The sequence below is a fragment of the Eleutherodactylus coqui genome, chromosome 3 (assembly GCF_035609145.1).
Source record: "Eleutherodactylus coqui strain aEleCoq1 chromosome 3, aEleCoq1.hap1, whole genome shotgun sequence".
In the NCBI taxonomy this organism is placed as follows: Eukaryota; Metazoa; Chordata; class Amphibia; order Anura; family Eleutherodactylidae; genus Eleutherodactylus; species Eleutherodactylus coqui.
Window position 1 is genome coordinate 46,703,871 of NC_089839.1, and position 18,542 is coordinate 46,722,412.

General features: G+C 41.2%; 1 protein-coding gene across 2 annotated transcripts in view; it reads right to left on the minus strand.

Moving 5' to 3' along the window:
• The window catches only part of CAMKMT (calmodulin-lysine N-methyltransferase), a 434,161-nt gene that overhangs the window by 67,222 nt on the left and 348,397 nt on the right, over positions 1-18,542 (minus strand). The window contains exon 8 of one of the 2 annotated variants that reach the window (XM_066594496.1): positions 8,626-8,700. The exons of the other annotated variant lie outside the window; for it this stretch is intronic. Coding sequence (XP_066450593.1) covers positions 8,626-8,700 — 75 coding nt within the window. The remainder of the gene's footprint in view (positions 1-8,625; positions 8,701-18,542) is intronic. 2 annotated transcript variants of the gene reach the window in all.

Genomic DNA, 18,542 nt, shown 5'->3' on the forward strand with positions numbered 1-18,542 from the left:
AATATACCCCTCCCTACAATCTACATCTCTTTGTACTAAATACATGAATATCTAACCTAAAACACGACTGGAAGTAAATAATCTATGATATTTTTTAAAAGTTTAAATCAACAAAACTATGTGTTACTCAATAATCTCTATTCCAGTGGTCTTCAACCAGTGGTTGAGGAACCACATGTGGCTCCCCAGAAGAGCCATTCGTTAAGACTATACGCAATGACTAAAATTTGACATCCACACTGAAAATACTCTTAACTTTGATTATATCAATTAAACCTAAACACTAATCCCTATATGTCCATGGTTTCTTATTTCTGTAAGTAAAATATGTCCATCTCGCTTTTTTGCATTGGGTTCCAGACCATCAGTCAAAGTTGACCGCTGCTCAAAAAGTACTAAAGGTTGGGGAATTCTTCTCTACCCTTACCAGGGCAGACCACTTGTAGGATACTACAATAGCAGATGTTTCCCCAATGTCCTAAACGACAGAAAAAAGGACAAATTCATAAGCTAATGAACATATGCAATGGTTTACCTCTCATTATCAATGCTAACTCATGAACATGAAATAGGCAGGATATATTAGATGGCACAGAAATGAACAGGTCCCTCTGTGTTCATCAGGGATTACCACCATATTGATTTAGCTGCTAGGGACCTGCAGCTTGCGGCACACTAACTGGCCCTTATTGTAGCTAGTTGCAAATAAACAGATGTTAGTGTGAAGAGCCAGTGCCACATCGAGAGCCAAGAAAGTAGTCAAAATTCTGCCAAGATCAGTGTCATAAGCTTAGCTTCAAAAATGAAGCCACACGTCAAGGTCAAGTTCATGACTGGACTATCACAGGTACAAATGCTGGGCTAATGATCAGGAAATAATCCTTTGGCACTTGTTGGTGCTCAAAAAGAGGTTTTTATAGGCGGTCCTACTAAACCACCTGACAAAAGAGGGAGGTCTTTTAAATTAAAATAAGTCATGCACGCCAACCGCTAGTACTGAAAACGGGTGAAATGAGGCTTGGGAGAGGAAGAGAGTCCACCCAGGTACTGAAACCACTGGACATGGTAACTAGGCGCTTATTAAGTCCAGAATTTCTTGGAAGCAGAGATTTTTCAAGGAGTCCCAAGACATGTTATATGGCCTCTTGTCATTTGATGAGTGGCCAAAATGGATCACTAGGAAGAGCAAAGTTGCCTCATACATTCATTGGCATACTTCTAGCATTTTATTTTGACCTCTGACTGCTAGTTTAGCCTTGCCAGGGCATGGGCTGCTAACTGACTTTAAAATGGCATAACATACCTGTCAGTAGATGATATGTAGTAGTTACTTAGTTTTACAGTCCTTTGAAAGTGTTAGGTTTTTCCTGGTCTCTGTGTTCCAGTCAAGGTCAAAGTGATATTCTGACCCTAGCCATTTATGACTTGACTACCACAATAGGGAAAGGAAGCAGTAAAGCACTATCTGTACATGTACATGGATCTCTCCATTGCAGTCTATAGGAGTTAGGGAAACAATCAATCAAACTTACATATGGTCTGCAAAATTCCTTTCCCTGTCCAGGACGTAACTTCTATGTTCTCGCAGAGTGGAAATTCAGTAGCCAAGGACATATGGGATATGTTCTTGCCTCAAATGACTAAATCTCAGGCTATAGTGGTTGGGGTCTTGCTTTAAAGCTAAGAATGATTGATTTAAAACAAGACCAAAATCGAAGCTCTTGCTGCAATACAGTCAGATATATAGCTAAATATTTATGTGAAAAAAAAGAGATATAGCTGTTGCATATATTTAACTTATATATGTGCAAGTATAATACTAAGAAACCATCCCCCAATATGTGGTAAGTCTGTGAGTGGATGTTCATCAGTATTTTGCATCTGTGCAAGACCTTCCATATAACATTTTGCCTGTTATGCATGCTGCTTGGAAGTGGTAATTACACCTGCCATTGTACCTCTGTATCAATATATCAGTTATGCCTCTTCTATACGAGCTAATTCTCATTTGAACGAGCGAATGACGTCACTGCTAACTCATTCGCACTCATGCAAAATGTTTAGACAGGCAGATCATCGTTGAGAATTGCTCACTTCTCGTTCAGCGCTTCACATTCTATGTGAAACACTGAGAGGGGAATGTTTAATTGTAACTAGAAGTGAGTGAACCACTGATTTTTATGCAGGCTGACATTGAACAACAAACGAAAAGTGCGCGATGGCTCGGGTTTAGACATAACAATTATAGCGCACTTTCTTTCGCTTGAGTCCATTTTGAGCGACAATCGTTAAGTGTAAATGGGCTTTAAGTATGGCTGCCTTATGTTATTTCTTAAGAATGGTTAATGGGTGAATGCTCCCTCCCTCATGCAAGGAGTGCAAAATTAATCAACAGGACACACAAACAGTGACAGGGATTTGTCTACTTTTTCCAAAACAGTCAGAAATGACAGACAAAGTAGCTAAAGAGGTTCATATGAATATTGAGTTCAGCCTAAATGCCATACTTGTCAATGTATTCACACCTGAAAACTGAAGTAAATACATTCATATGGCTGCTCCTCCGTGTTCCAAAATTCGGTGAAATGCATGTAACTAAAATTTAATATCATACATAACCCTGAGTCGAGTAAGGTGCTGTATCTGGAGGGAAAAAAACTGTTGACCCTTTCTTCTATTCATATACAAAAAGTATCTGATTTAAAGGGACTGTCCAGTTGTAAATGATTAACAGTCTATCTGCAAAATAAATCATTAATAGTAAATCAGCATGGGTCTGCCGCCCAGGATCTCCACAGTTCAGCTGTTCATCAGATCAGCTCCATTCTCACTGCAGTGGCCAGTCTTGGTATTACAAACAAAGTTTCCACTGAAGTGAATGGGAGCTTTGTATGCAATACCAAGCCTGGCCACTGCAGTGAGAATGGAGCTGTTGGCTTCCTGCAGAAATTAGCTCAGTGCACTTAGCACTTACAGCTTATCAGTGGGGGTCCTAGGTGGCAGACGTCCACTGATTGATGGCCTGAGGATAGGCAGTCAATAGTTTACAACTGGACAACCCCTTTAAGAGTTAAAGTGACCCTCCACTTTTAGGACAAAATTACTGCGACTAGAAGGGAAGGTGGTATATTACCTGCAGTAGTTCTTATCTACCGTGCCTCTGATCTGCCGGTTACAAGTCCTGTTTTCAGTCATCCAAGATGGGCAACGCAAATCTTGAGGCCACCTAATCACTACAGTGCATAGACAGTACTATGACTACCAATGTACTATATCTGCATTCTGATTTGCCAGAGCTGCTTATTGGATCAGCACTGGCAAATCAGAGAGCAATGTACAATGTGTAATAACTAGATAGAAAATTGCTGCAGCCATTCAGATAGCTAAAAGCAGTGCCCGAAACGGGTGGATCATAGGGGCAGCAGAAAAGAAAAATACAGGTTATATACTCCCCTGCTCCTCCACGACAGAGTTTTGTCTGGAAATTGGAGGGTCGCTTTAATATTTTGACTTCTTGAAAAGATTCCAAAAGAACTAAAAAGACAACAAGGGTGATCGTATTATACTAAAATAGTAATAGTAAAAAGCCATTAGTAATCAACACCCTGAATTATTTTTGCAAATTGGATGATGTGGTGTGAGTATCATGAGCAGAAGAAGATGGCAAATGCCAGAGTTGTTTTGATATTTGTGTGAAGAGCAAATTTAACTCTAAATCTGTTGGCAAGACCTTGCTTCACCCACGTAATCTGGAAAACATCCATATGTGAGCCTTGTCTAAGCCTATGAGAAGACTGTTGCCCTCCTGCTCATGTCCGCCAGCTCTCTGATCTGACTTTCATACTTAATCTGGTCTAATCCTACCAAGCATTAACTTCATCTGTGCAATGAAACCTGTAGTATCCATTCTAATATTTGGTGAGGAAGGCATTTACTAAATTACTTGCTGAAATCATATGGTGTTGTTTAGCTCTTTATTTTAATCAGATGATGCATCTCCGGGACACATTATCAGCGGTTTAACTGGAAACCCAGGTTTGTGTTTTTTTTTACAAATAATAAACCTTCCAGACAATGAAAAAAAAAAAAGTTTGCAATGTTTTTATGTAACATATGTGAACGCAAAGAGAATTAGAATGATTAATAGGCTTCACGCTATTAAGTGTCTCCATGCTGATGTGAAAAAAAATAAGAAAAAAGATTAGAGTGGACATTAAAATATTTCACATATAAAGAAAAGTTTCATTTTCTTCTTATCTAAGGTGTGTTTAAACAATATAGAAAACATGATTTTTATAAATGTATTTATTTTCTACAATTTAAAAAAATAAAAAGCTAACATAAAAGAAAATATATAAAAAAATGTAACATGCTCTATACCAGTGGTCCCCAGCCAGTGCCTCAAGAGCCACATGGTCCCAACTCCATTATGCGTAGTACCCTATGTAAGTCATAATCACTGGGGCAGAGGGGTCTAGTATTAGTCGAAAAAGCCCTTCACAGGCTACCGTCTGGGCTGACATTGCTGTTGTTCTTTTATTTTATTTATTTATTCTGGATAGCTGGGGAGGATTGGGCTCCGGGGTACTGCATGAAGCATTGGATCTTAGGGTATCATGAAGCTCTGATTTATCTAGAGAGCATTCATTAAGATCATATACCATTTTCCATTCTGGTGCGCATTAGAGACCCTGGCAATTGATATCTAGATGACAGTCAATTCTACTTCAGACTAGTTACTATATCAAATTGACCTACATGGTTCTTGATGAATTGTGATGTCCAGCAGAAAAGCGTCAAACCTATAACTTTATTTCATTGGGATTGAACACATAATCCTGTTCTATTGAGATTTTTTTATCCGCTTTTGATATAATTTGTCAGATGATTATATCTGAAGTGGTTCCATACTTTGGCATTCTATTAATTGTTTCAACTACCGCGTTTCCCCGAAAATAGGTCCTACTCCGAGAGTAAGACCTATCGGGTTTTCGGGGGAGGCTTGAAATATAAGGCCTCCCCCAAAAATACAGCCTAGTTAATGTGCCAGTAAAAAAAAAATCCATGCTCACCTGGTCCGCGGCATCCAGATGGTCTCCAGCGAGGCTGCAGCGGCGCGGCGTCCTCCTCGACTCACAGCTAATCTTCTGCTGGTGATGGGGCTTTGAATACCCCGCCTCCAGCAAAGCGAGCGCTGTGTTTGGCTAATTGAGCTTTGGCAGCCAATCACAGCCGGCGCTCGATGAATCAATCATAGCCATTTAGTGAATGACATTACTGAATGACTCTGATTGGCTCATCGAGTGCCGGCTGTGATTGGCTACCAGCGCTCGATTAGTCAATCACAGCGCTCGCTTTGCTGGAGGTAGGGTATTCAAAACCCCGTCACCAGCAGAAGACAGCTGTGAGACGAGGAGGATGCCGCGCCACCACTGGACACCATCGGGATGCGGCGGACCAGGTGAGTATAAGGCCCCCACCCAAATATAAGACACTGTGCCCTTTTTGGGTAAAAAATAATATAAGACAGTGTTTTATTTTCGAGGAAACACAGTAGTAAATCAAACAAATGAACAGTAGCAATTGGGCTTAATAGCCCAATAGGTATATATGTGTGTGTTGAATGATCTGGTTCTATCCCCTAGGCCTCTTGTCCATGGTCGATTTTTCAACGCGTTTCCCGCTGCGATAACCGTTCGCGGGAAACGCAGTGAACGCTTTCCATAGACTTACTATGGAAAGTGCAGCCCCGCTGTCTACAATATAGCGATTCTCCGCTCGCGGGATTTAAATTGCAGCATGCTGCGATTTGACGCGATTCTCCACGGTGAGCCTATCTGTCAGATAGGCTCAGTGCAGAGAGCTGTCACCTCTCCCCTGCTCCATGGCGGCGGCTCCCGCAGCGGAGATCTGCCACAGGATATCGCTACAACCGTGGACAGGAGGCCTGTTTGAGGACTGATGCAACCTGTGTCCTAGTTTTTTGGGTGTCTATAGTGGACCAAGATCATTTGCTATACTACGCTTGTTGCTTTGATTCCCCCTCTTATTGTCTGAGAGGGTTCACTGGTTCAACTGAGGTGACCCCACTATAGGGACCCCTTATTTGTTGCGTGTTAATTTATAGCCCTGGTTACAGATTCCGGCTGAAGAATCCTGCACAGAATCCGTTCCTTACCATGGCCGGCAACCCTGCATACCTGTCATCCTTCGGCTTCCCTGTACTGCGGATGGTCCGCATCACTGGCTGTCAAGACATGCACAGTGCAGATTTTTTTTTTAACTCCTGCTTTTCCTGCAATGTCAATTGCGGAAGGGCTGCGGATCGGACGACTTCCATTGCCTTTGATGGAAGCCGCCTATGTGGAATCCACACAAAAATAGAGCACGCTGCGATTTTTTATCCGCGAGTGGAAACTACAATTGATTTCCGCTCGAGTGCATGAAGAATCACTTTTCCATAGCATGATATGGACGGTATTTGCTGCGGGAATCTGGAGGCGGACGCCAGACGCAGATTCCGCAATTCAAATCCACCCATGTGCATGAGGCCCGTCAAACACAGATCAAATACTGATGAAAAATGGATGCATCCATAATTTTAAATCCCTTTCCATAGACTTTAATGAATATATTTTTCTTAAAATATGGAGAAAAGTAGCGCATATTGTATATATTAAACATGAAAAAAAACAGATATGAGGAGCCCTATAGTTTTTCATTAGCCCTTATTACATGGATGAAATACAGATTTTAAATACGCCTGTTCGAAACCTTTCATAAAGGCGGAATTTTTCCACATTCTGCACCACAGGTCTCATTGTTTGATGCAGAATTTCTGGCAGAGTAAGTCTTTTTCATTCCGCATGAAAATCCACACGATTTTGGTGCGAAATGTGGAAAAATTCCACTTGTGTGAAAGGTCCCTTACAGAAGTCCTTACTAATGGGGTGGCACAATAGAGGTGATTTTACATACAGTGGTTTTAGTAAAAAAAAAAAAAAACGTAATCTTTCTAGTGGTGATTTTTGCCTTTTTTTGTAAACCACCACAAGCAGATGTCAGCTGCAAGTCAAAAGGAGACATGCTACAAAAAGTGTCGTTTTCTGGTGGCTTTTTTTCTCTAGCCATGCGTTTTTGGTTACTTTTTGTATTCACAGCACACTATTTCTTTGGCGATTCTTCAGTGGTCTTTGCACTGGCTTTTCTATAGAACATGAAACCGACCAGAAAAACGCATGTAAAAAACGTGTGAATACAAAAAAATTGCCCACCTTTTTGGATTTAAAAAAGCCACAAAAAGTGTTTCTGAAGGAAGCCTACCAGTGACAAATTTTGTGTATCGAATGTTTCAAATTCCTCCTTTCTTAACATTTAATATGCGTCTTGTCCCTTTTTAAATTTGACCAGGAATTTCTAGACACTTGGCTCACGACCCTCACTCAAAGTTGGATGTGGCTCACAAGCTCCAAAAAGTTGTTGGCTTTTTTATGTTATACCATGATGTGGAAAATTCACAGTGGACTAAAAGAATTTTAAAATAAGCTACTTTCCAATAATTACGAGAAACCTAAAAAGCAAAAAAACTGAAAATGAACATAAATATAGGACACGACATACCGTTAATGTGAAATCTTCACTCTGGATTAAACAGTCATGCATGGAAACAAAGTGGAAATTAGAGAAAAAAAAAATTCTAGACCTTTCGACTAATATATGTAAAACACGAGAAGAGCTGCGAATTAGATGACAATGGTGAAATGCTTGATTAATGCTATTTCTGTCAACTCCCGTGAAATAATACCTGTTCTCTTAATTACATGTTACGGTATGTCGTAGGATGATTTATACGGAGAATAAAGAACATGATACAATGTTCCTCCCTAATACTTTGCCATTAATAACTGTCTACTTAACTTCAGCAGTCTTCAGAAATATCAGATATAATTTGCTTCTGATCTCAAGCGATTGACGTGTACAAGTTCCCGAGTTTGGCAAAGGCCTCGCAAGTATTTAAAGCACTCTAAATAGCGATTAGAATTCAACAAAAGACCACGGATCACTCAAAGACATTTTCTTATACATGAATTATTCTGGACCCCACTTAAGATAGCTCGTGTCACAACACATTGTTACATCTTCTATAGTCTTCGTTCAGTACGTGATTGGGGCGATCATTTTTATGCAAAAAGAAAAAAAAAATTGCACAACCTTGCTTGTGCTAATATCAATAGTCAGATATTTAGTAACAAGTAAGTTAATTGAGCTGTTTGTGTTGATAAACTCCCTTTCCTTCAGACTGTTCCTCCCTGAACCATAATTATTTGCAATTTGCTTAAGTCGTCCATTTACTGATACGTCAAGCATGAAACAGAGGCAATTTCACAAAATGGAAATGCTTCTCAAAATCAATCTTCAGGAAATAATGTGGTAGAAGTTACTCTCTGATAGAAGACTACCTCATGACTGTCACATAGAGATGAATATTAATTTGTTGAGGTTAAGGTGGTTTAGTGCTTCATTTGTTGACTTTGTTCAGCCGTCAGAGAGCAGAGCATTGCAATTATTTCAACAAATCTATTTTTTCCCTCCGTTACGCTAGTTACCATTTTTTTATGTACTTACCAGTCAGCACACATAACAATGTCAAAATGTCCTTCCAGTTGAGAGACATCTGTCTCATTATCCCATCGTAAAACGCTAAAGGGAAGAAAAAAAAAAAAAAAACACAAAAAATGTCATTCTAATTTTTTGCATTTTTTTGAACATTGGAGAATGTTTTCATGACATTCACTTTAGTGGTGCTAAAAGCAAAAGGGATGTTTGCAAACATATCTGAAGACCACTTTTATCAGGTCCTGCAGGGATCAGAACGGATATGAGAACGGAGGCAAAGTTTTTGAATTTTTTTAAATTTATATGTCCCATAGTAGAAGTAGTAAAGTTCAACATTGTATTCGGCTGCAATTTACTTGACTCTGCAAAGCCTGCTTGTCAGAATAAGTCTTGACATCATCTTGACCCCCTCTGTCAACAACTTTTTTACATCTACAGGATGCATATTAGCCGATTACTCCGCACTTCTACACGAGCCAACCTAAACAACCAATCACCGTGAACCAGGCAAACCAAATAACCAATTACCGTGAATCAGGCAACCCAAATAACCAATCACTGTGAATCAGGCAGCCCAAATAACCAATCACCGGGAATCAGGCAACCCAGATAACCAATCACTGTGAATCAGGCAACCCAAATTACCAATCACCGGGAATCAGGCAACCCAAATAACCAATCACCGGGAATGAGTAAATCCAAACAGGCAATCAGGTTGCGAATGGTGTGCATTCAGGATCCACTTTCACTGGATGTTTTTAGTCAATCACACCATTCTTGGTATACTCTACACACCATTGCATGAGAAAACCCAGAAAGACGGGCAATGTATGAAATATTAGCCCCGGCTAGTCTAGCACTGATGACGATGTCTTGTTGGACGTTGTCGTGATTGCTCAATTTTTCTATTCGAATGTGAATTCACACTGAAACCGATCTACGCAAAACGGATCTAATTGAGGAAATTCCCAGCATGAAAGGGTAGAGGTCTCAAAAAAATGGCATGTTATACTGTATAACAGGGTCTTCTTCTGTGGCATGGGGATCTTTAGGTCTTCTCAGGCACCAGTGCCCGAATACGACTGCTGCGTCAGCACCCTCTATAGCTACGCCCCAATTTCCCATGATGATGTAATGTTGATCAATGGGAAGACATGTCATTTCAGGCCAAAAATAAAGCTTCATAAGAGCTTGCGAAGAGATGGGAGGTGTGTTTACACTTAAGGCATCATTCATTGCACTTTAATTTCAATGCTTCTCCACTGTGTTAGTTAGTTAGTTATAAGATTATAAATAACCATACGCAATCGTATAGCTAAAAATCATGTGCAATGACTGACTAGATCCTAAAAGAATAGCTCCTCTTTCACTCCTCTATGCCACTCTGGCAGCTCTAACAATTTTCTATACATGATACAATCAGATTTTTTCAATACTCAGCGACGTCAAGTGAAGGCTCAAAATGTATCTCCGTGCTGCAGAAGTAAAAAAAAAAAAATCAGATAATCATTGTTCCATTTAAAAAGTGACTGGATAACGATACTGAATTTCTAGAATAAGTAATTATATTTAAAAAGAAAAAAAAAAGATTATTTTTTGAACGTAACTTTTAATCTGAGTGCTTGACTGGCACCCCGCAGATATTTTGTAAAACGTAAGTGATGATGGATCTGAACGATCAAAGCTAGAGTCAAAATATCTCAAGGAGATTTAAGTTGGACATGTTTTTTTTGTAAGACTGATGTGAGGTATTCTGTGGACTCTCATTGATATGTCATACGCTCTGTGTCCAGTAAATAGAAGGTCAAGCACTCTGATGCCATAGGCGTGTGACCAAACTACGGGTCTGTGTAGGTTCGGAGAGGTATGGTGTAATAAAACAGTTGTAGCGATCTCCTAAAGAGGATTCGATACTACTATGTGCCACTTTATGTTCGGACAAAGATTTTGTTGTATGCATGTGTGCTACTGTAATAACCCTTTCCAATCCACTGTCTGATGACATTATGATTTAAGGCTGTACAGCTTCGATGTTGGAAGACGTCCGTTGGGGTTCTCTTACTGTATATTGCCAGCCTCTTTGCTGTCAGAGCCTATCCAACGTGTCACCTCATGCAGTTCTGGCTTTAGCCAGCAGATAGCGCCGTTGTATAACAGCAGAAAAAGAGTAAGCCCCCTAGGAAAACCAGGATACAAATTGGATTGGAAAGGGTTAAACAATTCTGCCATGTTCTATTTGATAGTGTGTAGTTTGCCGATCCCTTTCCCCAAAGAAGTCAATAGAGACTAGAAATTGCATCAATGTAAAAATTTCCATGAGGGTAATGCTTTGCTTCAATAAGCTACTGGAAAGGATTGTTTATAAAGAATGAAATACATCGGGAACTATAGAACACCATCTGCAACTTATATGTAAGTAGTAAAAGCTCATGCAGTACCAATACCACATGGAACTCATCAGTACAGTAAGTACAAACTTCTAAAGCTTCAGTAATGAACACTATATGGAACTCATTCGTAAATCCAAGCAACTTATGTAGAACTAGTAAGAAACACCATATGGAACTCATACGTAAGTACTAGCAACTCATACAGTACTAGTAAGGAAACCATATGGAACTCACGTACTGTACGTACTAGCAACTCATACAGAACAGGTAAAGAACACTAAAAGGGTACGTTCTAGAGATGAGCGAGCGTACTTGCTAAGGCAAACTACTCGAGCGAGTAGTGCCTTATTCGAGCACCTACCTGCTCGTCTCTAAAGATTCGGCTGCAGGCGGGGGGCGGCGGGGAACGGGGGGGGGGGGGAGATCTCTCTCTCCCTCTCTCCCCCCCGCTCATCCCTGCTCACCGCCGCAACTCACCTCTCACCCGCACCGGCAGCCGAATCTTTAGAGACGAGCGGGGAGATACTCGGCTAAGACACTAATCGCTCGAGTAATGTGCCTTAGCGAGTATACTCGCTCATCTCTAGTACGTTCACATGTAACAAAAATGGTGTGGATTTTCTCCAGTGGAAAATCCACATAACAAACGGCACCATTGGTACGGGGTTTTTGACGAAGATCTGCAGCAGACTTCACTCCTTCAAGTGCAGTTTTCGCATCTGTAAAAAGTGCAGCATGTTACTAGTTTTTCACATGTTCGTGTTCATGATTCTTAGGCCCTGTTCATTTTTTGTGCATTTTCTGGCGTAGATTCTGTGCTGGAATCCATATTGGAATTGGCATCATTTTACGATCCTATTGAGTTTAATAGAAATCTGTGCCATTGTATAAAAAAACACAGCTGACATTTTGTATATAGAATAGTCCTATTGAATGGTGAATGTTAGGTATGTAAACAGTGTATCACAGTGATCAATGCTGTTTTTGTAAGCCCTGATGCTGTGGAAACTATACAGCCTGTTGTGCTACACCGGTATTGCAACTCCTATTCACTTCTATGGCAGTTATTTGGAAACCGCGTAGAATGACCAGTTTGGCTATTTCCTGAATCCCAGTCACCTTAGGCAGGAGGAGATGTAGTAGGCTGGGCTGGGGGAGATAAGTGCAGGACCCAGAAGCGGGACTCCCATCTATCTGACATTTATGGTGTGTTCCTTGGATAAACCATAAGTGTCCAGGATAGTAAGGGCTTATTCACATCAGCGTTAGGGAGTTACATTTTCCTGTTCTGTTCATGGAGCAGGAAAATAGCACCCCACGGCCTAGAAATTCCATCTTATGACGGCACTGAATGGACCCTAGTTGCCTATAATGGGGTCTGTTCCATTTCAGGCCAGTAGTCTAGTATTTTGTCAGAATTTATAGGATGAAATAGAGCTGCTTATATTTTGTCCTTTTTTCATGCAAATTAACAAAGAAGGTTCTGAACTGAACAAACCCTAACACCTCCCTAATACCATACAGCTGGATCAGACGGCACAGAGAGGGCATTTGTAATCTGTAACCAAGGAGGCATCTTTTTAGTTTCCAAGAACTAATTTTAACATGTGAACAACTCATATCGTGTTTCCCAGAAAATAAGACACTGTCTTATATTAATTTTTGCCCCAAAAGAGGCAAGTGTCTTAATACGCACCTCGCAGGCAGCGCCCCGGGCCCTCTCAGTGCTCTCCAGGCACGTCTGCATTCTTGGTTGTCTCCTCAGCACTGAAAGAGCTTTCTCTTTCTGGTAACGTGAGTTGAATACCCTGCCTTCAGCAAGAGAATGCTGTGATTGGCTCAGACCCGTGGCCTCAGCCAATCACAGCTGGCACTTGATGAGTCAACCACAGCCATTCAAGGATGTAATTCATTGAATGGCTGTGATTGGCTCATCAAGTGCCAGCTGTGATTGGCTGAGGCTATGGTTCTGAGCCAATCACAGCATTCTCTTACTGGAGGCGGTGTACCCCACGTTACCAGGAAGAGAATGCTCTTTTAGCACTGAGGACGACATTGAAGCCTGCCGGCTGTAGAGCACCGAGAGGGCCCAGGATGCTGACTGCAAGGTGAGTATTTTTTTTTTTGCATGTAGTGTAGCTAGGGCTTATTTTTTGGGGAGGGCTTATATTTCTAGCCCGCCCCAAAACATCAGGGTAGGGCTTGTTTATGGGGGAAACACGGTAGTAAATACGCAACGTATTTATTCACGTAAAAAAAAAGAATGCATGCTCATTGATTTAAATGGGCTTCTACAGTGCGGAATATGCACTAAGATAGGATATATTGTGTATTTTTCACATGACTGCACTTTGCGTGAAAAATTACACTCAAGTGAACAAACCCATTGAAATCGTTGGGTTCCATTCACTGTGTGTTACTCACGCAAAAACGCTCATGTGAATGAGCCCTAAAGGCCATACATTTTATTCATACACATGAACACTGATGCTTGTATAGTCAATGAGTGTAATAGCTTATTATGCAACGCTCTACTTACCTAATCGTAACTAATAAGTAAAATGGAGCTAAGCTAATGCAGCAGATATTATCCTGCAATTCATGAAGATATACGTATTCTTGTTTGATGTTGTTATGGCCTTCAGTCAAATGTAGCATGTAACAACTAAAGGCCAACTCTCGTAGAATTGATGAATAGTTGAGTGACATCACCTGCTTGTTCAGTATCTGCACCTTGCTTGCTCTGGTCATTTGCATTATGTGAAAGAAATAACCGTTAAGCTGTATCCGCACGGGCTACAAAATCATCAATAGAATGTCAAGCCTATGGTTTCCAATGGGTTCTTTCACATGAGGGAGATTTTGTAGCCTATGTGGATACAGCCTTAAACTACGTTTTGGTGTGTTTGACAACAAGCTTACTGGCTGATTTCAATAGGAACCAGCAGAATTGCGAATTCAGCTCTGGACTATAATACAGGTTATAACTCAGGATCAGTACAATATATTACTACATTGTATTTACACAATGTTTTATGTAGATTACACTGGATCATAGGAAAAACATTTTTTTTTTGCTACTTGGGGTATTTTATGTGTTCTGTACTAAACAGAGTGTGTAGAGCCCAAATCTGTAGCCGGGCTTTGCCTAGGACGTCAGGTTCTCAAGTTATATGCTATCATTAGGCTGAAACAGACATACTAGCTATATAAGAAAACAGTGTTGTCAACTAGAAGCTTGTACTTAGCCCATTTCACATTGTATAGGCCTGGCAACTGCTAACATCCGCTTACGGACATGCTCATATGCACCCAGATGCTGCAAGAACCCGCTGCTGCCAGGATGTGTTGCCAACGAGGCGCTGGAAGGCAGGATGCAGGCAATGGTGCAGCAATTATAATGTTGCCATGCATCAGTAGGTGGGCTAGTATACCAAGTTGTCGCCAAACTGTGGTTGGCCTATTACTTAAGATCTAGATGTCCTAGGTGACTTCAGATTAGGATTCAGCGCACTCAATTTCATGTAACTAACATGAATTTCTCCCAGTAGCAGTGTTATATACAGAACTAAACTTTCAAACAATATTTAGTCGCACATGTCTCCAACTGGGGTCAGAAACACTATCTTTTCTCCTTAGGGAGAGCAACTATATTATAAACTAAGTGAGGAGGCTCAAATGGCCATGCACGCTCCTCTGGGTAATATGCAAATAAGGGAGATGGAATAAATCCTCCACAGTGCCACCTATTGAAAGGCAGCATTCCTTCAAGCCAAAATCAGACTTTTTATACAAGCCTTGTTACAATGACCGGGAAATAAAAGCAAAGCCAGACCCCATGTACATACAGCTGTTTCAGGGTTATTGCCCCTCATCAGTTCACAGTAGGAGTCTGGCTTTGCTAGTGAGAGGCCTGGGACGGGGGTCAGAAACGCTATCTTTTCTCCTTAGGGAGAGCAACTATATTATAAACTAAATGAGGAGACTCAAATGGCCACGCACGCTCCTCTGGGTAATATGCAAATAAGGGAGATGCTTTTATTTCCCGGTCATTGCAACAAGGTTTGCATAAAAAGTCTGACTTTGGCTTGAAGGAATGCTGCCTTTCAGTAGGTGGCACTGTGGAGGATTTATTCCATCTCCCTTATTTGCATATCTCCAACTCGAACAGCAACTGTCTGGTCCGACAATTCCTCAGGCTATTGGTTCCAATGGAGAGTAGAAGTGGCCTGGATCTCCAATATCATATCTATTAATAAAAGACTTTTACCCTCATCTTATTCCAGATGAGTTGCCATCTCTAAGTCCACTAAGTTCCTTTTTACTAGGTTGCTATAGATTTAGGCTTTTGGGTGTCAAGAAAACTGGATGCAGAGCTATCAGTCGATAGCAATGTATTTTCTATTTTTCTTTCACACTTATGAATATGAATTACGTATTCCACGAGCAGAAGAAAAATAGCTGCATGCTCTATTTTGCCACAGACCGCCTCCAAGTGATGGCGCGGGAAATACAAATAAACCTCCCCCCCCCCCACAATACTACGCATGTCATCCGCAGTACCATTATAGGCGGTATGCAGAGTCACTGTCCCGGCTCACAGCCAGAATTCGCTGTGGGCCTCCTGCGTGCGGAATTCGACATACTTGTGCGAGTCTGGCCTAAGGACACTGGTAGTGTCAAGAAAGGAGTCAGTAGAGTGCTTTGCTATAAATCTTCAATGATTTATAATAACACCTCAAGTGTTGGACAAGCTGGTGTTCCATGATATACGTTTGGTCTCACATGAGCTGGTTCTCTTTTTTTCTATTCTGTAAATCTGTATGCCTCTGGTTTCAAATGGGGGCATAGAGAGGTGTTGTGTTGGAATTAAATAAGAATCCGACAGAAAAAAAATGTGGCATACTCCACCAATTTTGCCAAGGCAATAGAGAAAAGCTCCAAAAAACTCTGTGTTAGTTCCACCAAGGTACAGAACCCCAGGGACTCCATGTGCCTTCATACAGGCTCCAAACACCCCACTTTGCCATGTGCACGAGGCCTTAATCTGAAAAGAGGAGCCTTAAGACAATCAGAAAAAATGTACATTGACCTGATCAATAATGGGTGAATTCACAGGGAAGGAAGTATAGCGGTAGATGCTGATATTTCCATGATGGTGTAATATACTAGATTCATTCCGGTTTTTGTGTAGACATTCCAATAAAAAGAATAGAGAACTAAAATAAATCCGCTTATTCACTAGGTCAAAATATCCAGACATCCAGAAATCTTATAACAGTTTTCAAAAATTCTGCCGAAAAAGCAACTCACAATTTGGGTTAAGTGGCCCTTCTTCATTACCAGTCATAAATTTAGATGGCGGTTGTATATGTAAATTTAGATACTAGCCACTTAGTGAACCGCATTGATATCTATAGAATAATAACAATATTGGCAAGATACAGTTTCTAACATTAGTCATAAGACTGTGGTTTTCAGAAATGCTGCTTCAATGAAAATCTTACAAATCTTTCCCTCCTCGCACACGGTATCTAGATGCCTTTGTCAAGCTGCACTCCATCATTGAGCCTTAAATAATGGGTCAAAACCATGCTGACTCTTTCACTCATATACCTATACAGGATATACTGTAGTGACAAAGGTGATCCACTTAACAGTTGGAAGTGGTAACTGGAGGAGGATTTATCAAAGGAGGCCTGGTATCCTACGGGAGCTCAGCAGCACCTGTTTTATCGATGCTTGTGATACTCAATTATCTTACAAAACCTCAGTACAAACACAACGTACGTTTTCCTTAATGTATTTGTTTCTATAAGGAGTATGGAATTAACTAATTCACTATTTTCCTCTGCCCATTGAAAAAGCTAGAGTGGAGCATGCTCTCATCAAACAAGATTCTATAAGACTTCTTCAACGCTGTCAAGAAGGTGCAAAAAGATTTAGTGGGGGCAATATTTTCAATGGATTCCAATGAAATTGCAACTAAAGCTTGCTGGTCTTCTTAGACCCCTGAGATTCAACTGAGATGTGAACCTACCGCTAAAAAAAGGATAAAGAAGACAAAAGTAAACAAAAAACTAAAAGAAACCTCAGCACTTTGCAAAAAAAACAGGAACTAGAGGTACTTTTACACGGGACGACTATTGGCAAAAAATTACTTAAGCAAGCGATTTTGTCCGACAGTCTTCCCATGTAAGAGCTATTTCACACGAGCGTATATCGAACACGTTTTTACGGCTGGCCGATATACGCTACCCATCTCATGCATTGGCTTCCAATGCATCGCTTCAGATGGACGTATTCCCCATGGGTAAAAACGTAAAAACGTCCGTCCGGCAAAGATAGCACATACAGTGCACATTCCAGCTGGATGTTTTTACGACGGCTATAAAAGATAGCTCTGGAACTATCTTTGGCCGGAATATGGTGGCCACTGCCATAGACTCCTATGGGAGCCGATGACTGCTGTCAGAGAAGGGAGGTAGTTTAGCAGCGTGACTGCTAAACTCCCTCTACCTTCTCTCCCCCTCTCCACCCCTTGCCGGCTGTCTGCAATGGGAGGGGGCAGGACGGGGCGGGAGCTAGTGTGCTAAAGTCCTGCCCCCTGCCCTTGCAGGCAGCTCTCATATGCTGGAGCGGAGAGAGGGAGGGACTAGCTCTGATAAGCTCCTGGCCCCTCCCCTTGTCGTAAGTCGGGAATGGGGTGGGAGTTTAGCAGAGCTAAACTCCCACCCCCGGCCGACGGTATCCCAGGGCTGCAGCGTATACGGGCTGAAGCCTCGGCTGTCTGAACGGGCGTTAAAACGGGAGTTACAACTGTGACTTGGTCATGGCTGCCTGTCGTTCACGCGATGACACAGCCAGCCGAAAATCGTAGCACCCGTGTGAATGAAGCCTCTGAGTGAGATCCAACAGGGTACTGAGTGAGAAATCACTATTTAGTCACCTTGTTTTAGCTCACTGAAACAAGGTGAGTAATGAGTGACTTCTCGCTCACAATTAATAGGCAGTCACTCATCTCTGATCAACTGCCTGTTCAAATGGATGGAGGCGGCCAGTCAAAAGAGATCTTCAGTGAGCTTCACGTAACTAAACGCCTATTGCACCCGTGTGAAAGCACAGCAGAGATAGTCATTGGAACGGTTGTCAGGCACTTTAGCACCCGACAATTGTGTAAAAGCAACAATCTGGGCATATATCTGTATTTCCAATTTTCAGGGAATACTGGTATGTATAGAGCAGGAGGAGATGAGCAAATTGATATATAGGTTTGTGAGAATAGATCCAGTATAACTTGTCATTTATTGCTTTAAATCCTTGCTCAATCTGGGATTAGTGTTCCAGTGGGCGGTCCTAATCAATGCACACTTATACAGGTTAGGCTGTCAATCACTGAATAGGACCGCCCACTGGACTCCCAAAACAGGAGAGATTTTGATCAATACATTACAAGTTATCCTAAATATCTTCCAACAAAACTAATATATATATATATATATATATCTTCTCCGCTCCTCTAGTTCTAGGACATTC